The 8,012-nt window shown below is 46.3% G+C and overlaps 1 protein-coding gene across 1 annotated transcript; it reads right to left on the bottom strand.

Moving 5' to 3' along the window:
- Window positions 1-127: 127 nt before the first annotated feature.
- Window positions 128-7,049, bottom strand: gpr161b (G protein-coupled receptor 161b; the record flags this gene model as incomplete). Its single annotated transcript, XM_080497732.1, has 6 exons — window positions 6,853-7,049; window positions 4,245-4,632; window positions 1,512-2,278; window positions 1,260-1,367; window positions 493-618; window positions 128-423 (listed from the first exon to the last, which is right to left on the bottom strand). Exons 2-6 carry the CDS (start codon window positions 4,583-4,585, stop codon window positions 128-130), a joined length of 1,638 nt encoding a protein of 545 aa, XP_080353858.1. The 5' UTR covers window positions 4,586-4,632; window positions 6,853-7,049.
- Window positions 7,050-8,012: the final 963 nt, after the last annotated feature.

Below are 8,012 nucleotides of genomic sequence, written 5' to 3'. Positions count from 1 at the left end.
AGTAGTTAAGGCTTCCTATTGGTTACACGGGTCTAATACGCTGAGTGACGACTTCAAGTATGGAGGAGCCGGGGGGGGGGGGGGGGGGGGGGGGTTGACGGGCCTCTGAGAGGAGGAGGCGGGACCTTCACAAACTGAGGGGGGAGTCCAACCTGTCCTTCTCCTCCTCCTCCTGTTGCTCTTCTTCATCCCGGTCATCTTTCACGATGCCCTCATCGATGCTCTCCAGCCTCAGTCTCTGGCCGTCCAGGTATCTGGGCTTGGGCGCCGCCCTGCTGGTGAAGAGTCCGCCGGGCAGGGCCGGACTCTCCCCGAACAGCGCCAGCTTGGCGTCGCTTTCGATGGCCTTCGCCAAGCTGGAGGCGAACGTGTCCAGGGATTTGTGCACGTCGGCGTGGACCTGCACCGCGGACACGCTCTCCGCTGGGAAGACAAACGATATATATATATATATATAGAAAACGTTAAAAGGTTTGTGTAAAGCACGGGTACCTTTGGTTTGATCCAGCTGGTCTTCGAAGGTCACCGAGCTCCGCCTCTTCCCGGGTGGATTCCCGGCGTGCTGCAGGAGCGACGAGCCGTCGGTGGAGAAGTTATCCAGCAGCATCACGTCTGTGCCTACGTGAAGCGCACAACAGACTATTATTATTATTATTATTATTATTTCATGTTAACGTTTCTGTCTCTTGTGAGACGATGCTCGTGTGTAGATTTATTTCACTGGTATCTAAAACTTAAGCTTCCATGACGACGTCTCTAAATTGCAGACGACACCAAGAACGTCTGCAAGGGAATCGTTAAAAGAAAAGAAAAAATAAATCCATCCTTCATACCGCCGACAGAAAGACAATGAGCTTGGATGACGAGGCATGACGTTACTTGCCCTCCCGCCTCCTGGACCGTGTTAAAAACATGAGCTGGGAAACAGGAATGTGAGGCTTACTGGAGCCTGACGCAACAGGGTCAGACTGTTAAACCTCGTCTTAGTTATACATTGAGTTATAAAAAAGAATGTTATTACAAAAGCAGATGCAAAATGCACGATTTACAAATACCATTTTTACCATGAGACTCGACAAAAGCCTATTTTTAACTAGTGTCGTGACTCACTACTGCCATCTAGTGCACACAGATGACATTGCGTGCGTTTTAAATGCTGCACCTACAGGAAGAGAAATCCTGACAGCAGAGTTGTGATCAGTATTAAAGGTACGGTAACGGAAACGGCGGCGATTTGTCTTCGACCGTGAAACACTTACAGGAGTCCTGAGTGAAACTGAAGCCGGTGTCTCCCGTACTGCTGCCGGGGGCCAGCAGGTGTCCTCCTCCAGCCAGCATGGCCGTCAGGTGTGGCGACATCCCCAAGTCTGCAAATACCACCGAGAGATACTCAACTCATGACGACGACACGCGACTCTACGCATTGAAGGAACGATGCTCAGAGTACAACTTTGCACAGACACTAAAGTCTGGACGGCCTTCGGGGACCTTCATAGGCGAGGACGTCCCACCTGTGATCCGGTTGGAGATGCTGAAGAGCCGCGACGTCCTCTGCCGCGTGGCGAAGGACTCGCGGTAGTAGCGGTCCCCGAAGCACATCCCCAGCAGCTCCTTGCGCACCGTCTTGTTCCACAGGCCGTAGATGAGCGGGTGGCACGCCGCGCTGCAGAACGTCAGCCACGCCACCAGCGTCTCGGCGCCCGGGGACACGCTGCCGGGCCCCCGCAGGGCCTCGGCGCACACCACGCCCACGTACGGCCCCCAGGTGACCAGGAAGGTCCCAATCACCACCAGGATGGTGACGAAGGCCTTGCACTGGCTGCCGGCGTACACCAGGCTGCGCCGGCTCCCGTTGGAGGAGGTGGAGGTGCTCGAGTTCTTGCGCCCGTTCCTCTGCGCTGCTCCCCCCCCTCCTCCTCCTCCTGCCCCTCCTCCCCCTGCCCCCCCCGCCGACTCGTCCTGCGCCACCACCACCGTCCCGCAGTGGACCTTGCGGGCCTTCATGCGGGCGACGCGGAAGATGAAGCCGTAGCAGGTGAGCATGACGAGGAAAGGCGGGGCGACGCACCACGCCACCCAGAAGGCGGTGTAGCCGGGCTCCCGGTGCCAGGCGGCCACGCACGTCCACTTGAAGCAGTCGAACTCGAAGGAGGACCAGCCGAACAGCGGCGGCAGGCAGCCCGCCAGCGAGTGCAGCCACACGTAGGCGATGGCCACCGCCGCCCGGTTCCCCGTGATCTTCATGGGGTAGATCATGGGGTAAAGCACCGCGTAGTACCTGCAGGGACAGTTGATACATATGTCAACTTGATTAGTTATTATTACTTGTTTTTTTTTCGCAAACGTAAATGAAGCCACTTTACTAGTAAGACCAGAGTAACAACAATAACGGCCAGTACTGTAATAACATAGTAAAAGATGCTTTACAACTATAATTGAGAGCACAATGACGATATCCGACACTTTAGCTATTTTTTGATCGCCAAATTTCCCCAAAACTTCCAAGTTAAAAAAAAAAAGCAGCTCTTTTTACATTACTAGCTGATGTTATGACATTTGTTTATGATATTTTGGCGACAACGGGTCAAATATCTCGTTACAACATCGCCAAGTTATTCACTTTGTTTTAATCACATTTTAAACGCCAGTTACTTTGAAATGTAGCTGAAGCGTTCGGTTCCATTCACATTACGTCACATCAGTCAGTGGGAGGAAGATGCTCTTTAATCTTGATGCTAAGGGTTCTTCAAACAAAAAACCAAAAAAACCTCATGTGTCGCTTGGTAAACAACAGGAAGAGACTGCCAAAGTAGTGTTACTGTAGAGGCGCTATAGGAAAGTCTCGCTAAACCATCTGTTATTCACAATTACCAGCAAGTTCAGAGAGGTCGAGTCATTTTAAGAGATCGGCGAAACCTTTTGTTTATAAACCCGACAGACCTGATTACTGGCAGATTACGACATCTGACATGGTAAAATGCAGATATCAGTCAGGCGACACGCTCTAATTCCTCGTCATCACATGTTCAGCAATGTGCCAGCAGACGTCACCGGAGCCTGACTGGACTGCGACAAATCCTCTTTTCATGCTCTAACATATTTTTGCCAATCAGATGGAGCTTCATGTTGGAAATGTAGGAGTGTGAGGCCCCAATGTGTGGAGAGAGCTCAGTGAGCCTTTACACACTTTTACACCGACTTTTCAAGGGAAAGCAGTAAACCTGCGCTACATTTAGGCAGTTCTTTTTACACAAACAATGATATTTTTAGCCTCAGAAAATGACTTCTACGCCTCCATCTCAACCTGAACGGTGAATAGATTCCAAACAGCACAAAAAAAAGAAAGTAAATCAAGGAAAAGTGATCAAAAAACGAAACATGGCCGAGTCACAACCGGTGACCGGAGTTTAACAGCAAATCTGAAAGTTCAAAGACATCCACCTAATCCCCACCCATCACCCATCAGCCACCTAACTGTACTCCTCTATCATCTTATCGCATTATTGCATATTTATCTCACATCCTGTGGCTCCACTTTTCAGGACATTTAACGCTGTTACGCAGCATCGCTTTAAACCGTTTCCAGGACAAAACACCAAAAAAATTGATTTTGTGCAGATATAATTCACACAGTTATGTCGGTTACTGATCTTGATCCTGTCCTGCAGCCCCCCCCCCCCCCCCATTCACTCTTTTAAACAAAAAACTAACAACTTCCGAGATGAGACACCGCTTACTTTTGTCTTTATATGAACTCTCCCTCAATAAAACACATTTTAACGTGGAAAATTCTCCTTCAGATTAAGAAAACAATGGCCTCGGGGGAAGAAGCCGAACCAACGGCAGGGCTTTGGGTTGTATTTTTTGCTTGACGAGTTCTAAGTATAGAGGCCCGAATCGTGTGCGACATCAAAGATAAACACACAAAGTGAAAAAAACAGGGCGTGGCGGCCTGGTAATCTTTGACCACGCAGCCACTTGTTGTTCTCACAGCTCCTATTTGCAACGGGGGGGGAATAAAAGGGGGGATAATCCCAGCCGTGTGGATGAATGGCGTACATTCATGCCGCCGGGCACTGGAAGTGACCGGCGGCGTAAGCCACGACTAATGCTCGTTTACTTGAGGGGGGAGAAAATGTCCAGGAAATAAATAAATAAAAACGCAAGCGAGCGTGATGTTCACCAAGCTGATCTACGTGGGTCACGTTCTTGACCTCAGCAGCCAGGAAGACCGCGACACTGACCTGTCGATGGCGATGGCGCCGAGCGTGAGCATGCTGGCGGAGCTGACGAGCAGGTAGAGGAGGGCGGTGAAGTTGCACCACACCACGCCGAACACCCACTCCCTCTTGGCCGAGCTCACGGCGACGAAGGGCAGCACGACCAGCGACAGCAGCAGGTTGGACAGAGTCAGGCTGAACACGAACTTGTTGCTGGGGGTGAGCAGGTAGGGCCGGCGGTACAGCGTGGCCACCACCAGCAGGTTGCCCGTGCAGGCCAGGAGGGTGACGGTCGCCACGGAGACCACCTCCAGCACGGCGGGGCCCTCGCCGCTCGCCGCGCTGCAGTTCCTGCTGACGTTCATGGTGAGAGACAGAGCCGCCGCGCGGGCGACGCGATGTCGGGGGAAAGCTGGGGGCAGGAAAATGACAAATTAATGACTTTAAAAACACTGTTTGGAGTTTCTTTTAACCCTTTGACTGCCGACGGAGGGCCTGAACAGTGAAAGCAACGTGAAATCGGAAAGGCATGCGAGCACCGATGTCGATCTTATGAAGTAAAGTTTCACTTCTTCCTCAAAGATCAAGAAAACCCACTCTGGCAAACTGGCAAGAAATGAATTTTTAGCATTATAAACGACTTAAATCAATGACGTTTTCAGAACTTTAGTTTCCTTCACTGAAGTAAAAACATACTTGTTTCACTTGAAGGATTTCTAATTACAAACTCAAAGGCGCCAGAAGTTATTTAAGTAATTAAATGGCAAAAGTCTCAGCGATCCATTTTAAAAGTAATTTGTTCTGTGGCTTTAACTGGTGAATGTTTTCTTTTTATTTGATGTGACTGTGCCAAATTCTGGCGAGTCGGGATGGTTTCTAATAATTTAAGATTGTTTTCTACAAAGCTGCATTAGATTATTTGGTAGGTAGAAGTGAATTATGGCAAAATGGAGAGTTTCAGTGTTGGTTTCATCTGTAAAAATGGAAACTAAGATTATGCGTGCATACCATGAGCCGAAGTGGTAACTTGCAGCTGGACAAAACCAGAGAGCCTAGAATAAAACCTTGAGGTACACCACAAGAAATTGACTATGAAGAAAAACTATTGATAGTCAAAGAAACACTAAAAGTCAAAACTAAAGAAAGTTTAATCCAATTTCGGATGCAGACCGTGAATTGAAATGGTTTTGTGAGCTTCAGCATCTTGATTCCTGATTCATGTGTGTCTTATTTCCTAAATCATTAATAAAAAGTGTTAACATAAAATTGTGAACATTTTCCAAAGTGTGACCATCAAAACCTATATAATCATTATTTTAAAAAGTCTGTTTTCAGCTTTAAAGATTATTTTGTCTAATTGTTGAGGTGATTGTTTGTGGTGTTTCTTTTTGTCTAGTTACAATAGGAAATGTAAGGATTGTTTGCACGTGTGTTGTCTCAGTTAAATCAGAGGACTGAAGCCTGAACACCACAATTTAAACAATCCGAAAGTAAACAAATATCACAAATAAGAGCACTAAAGGCAGTTTTTACAACTGAGAACCTCAATATGCTGATGCAAGATTTAACTGAATGTTTAGTAACTGCAGTTCTAGTTTTAAATGCAAGACTTTTACTTGAAATGTCTTATCATTACTTTAAAATGTTAAAAAATGATCAAGATGGTTCACAAAATACACATTTATGAAGCTGGCAAAATGGAAGTTTTAGTTCACGGAAATTTCAAAAGGTATTCCTTAAAACAGTTTGGTAATTGTCAGACAATCGGATTGTTTAATCAACTTTTACACAACTGAATTTGCAAAGTTCACGAAGTTCCAAAGTTCCATCGGTTTCACCTCAACTTGCTCAACTTGTAACTTTGGATAATAACTTTGGATTTTAAAATCACTGAGCTAACAAAATTTTTTAACTCGTCTTTGTGACCAACTCAGGATTTATGTTGTGTTTGTTTAATGTATTTTTAAAAAGTTTTGATCGTTTAATATTAGGATTATTTTCACTTTGTTTTAATGCACCTCCTTGTACAGCACTGTGAATTCCCTTGTAGTGTCTTGAGTGGTAAGTCAATTTGCCTTGCCTTACCTTACCTTCCCCAATCTGGTATAGGAGATTAGGAGGGGGCTTGGGATTGAACCCTGAGGTACACCACGACTTAATCCGTTTTAAGAGTACCTAAAGCCCACACTTAATGCAGGACATTCAGATAAAAATGAAAGTTAATGGGGACATCATTATTTAAAAAATTAACAGAAGAGGAAAAAACGATCTAAAATTCTTGTTTAATTGCTCACAACAACATTTAAAACATGTATTGAACTATTTCTTCCTTGTCAGACAAATGCAGGTTTGTCCTGCTTCCATTCGGAGGATGAGGAACCTGGATGTTCTTGGTGTTAAACTAGAGAAAGAGGCGCTTCGTGAAGAAGAAAAAACCTGGTAAAAGTTCCTTCTGGCTGCTCGTTTCACGTCCCAGAGGGAAGAAAGAGTCGGAGGGTTTGTGGTGAAAACACGCGACGTCTGGAGGAGTTTGGTCTGGAGGCTAGCGACTTTAGCTCCGAACACCTCCCGTTACTCCGCTCCAACTTTCTCCCCATTGTCCCCCCCTCCAAACTCGGGCTTTTCTTCCTACCTGCTCCGGCTCGGCGCTGAGGCTCCACACGGCTCCTCCCCGCGGCCACGAAACCTCCATCTTTACCCCGCGTCGTTTTTATCTCCCGCTGCTACACCGGAGGAGGGAGCCCGACGGGCGGCCGGGCGCCGGCCGACATTTTTGGGCAAAAGTCTGCGGAGGGTTTGTCCGTCTTCTTCCAGCGAGAGTCACCGACGGCCAGCTGCGGCTGCAATGGCGTCCTCCTCCTCCTCCTCCTCCACCTCCTCCTCCGGTATGTGGGTGGTCGTCGCGCGGTGGTTCTGCCCAGTTTTCACATCTCTTATCGCCGCGCGGAGCTTTTTTTTTTCTCAATAACGCCCGTAAACAAAACATGTCCACGCTCTGATGGGAACCGATAAAAAGCTTTTTTAAAGTTCTTATTTCTTCAGCTCGGGTCGAAACGTGACATGCGCGCGTCTGTATTCGTGTTTATTCAACTAAAACCATATGTGTGTGTGTTTCTGTGACGTCACTGTGTTTTGTTTATGAATGAAATACTACGCAGCGTCGTTTTGATCCAGCAGGACCACCCACGTGGATCATACCTCCCGCATAAATACGTCACAGCCCCTCGCCCAATCACATGCCGAAACGTCAGTGGCTACGAAAGCATTGTGGCTCGCTTTGAAGAAAAAAAAGTTTTGAAATTGTAAATATAAGTTTAACTTTATAAGAAGTCGAGATAAATCTGTTTTCTGTGTTCGAGACAACGCGTTTCTACTTTAAAATTTTTATTTGTAAAATACAAACGCCCCAAAATGTAACAAAAACACTTTTAATCTCAGAATTTAATGAGAAAAAAAGTTCTTACTAGGAAAAGGTATTCTGTGATCCTCAGTCTCTCTGTGTGACATTGAATTTTATAGTTTAAAATAGAATATCAATTAATGGCTGAATTTCTTTTAAATATCTTCCTTTTAAACCGCTTTTAATTTGTTCATCCATAACAAATTTAATTTAAAGTCAGTGAATATAAAATGTAGCTTTCTCAGCTCCTGACTTTGTAAAAGTGTAGATTTAAAAAAAAAAAAGTCCTTCCCAAATCCTTATATCCATACATCCAGCTCTTTTACCTTGGTTCATGCAACTTAGTATGGCAAAGTTCTGAACACATATGAACACAGACAAACATTCACACA

Source organism: Blennius ocellaris, assembly GCF_963422515.1.
Source record: "Blennius ocellaris genome assembly, chromosome: 6".
NCBI classification, from domain to species: Eukaryota; Metazoa; Chordata; class Actinopteri; order Blenniiformes; family Blenniidae; genus Blennius; species Blennius ocellaris.
Note: the sequence above shows the minus strand (reverse complement) of the source record. Positions and strands in the feature narration are given on the sequence as shown.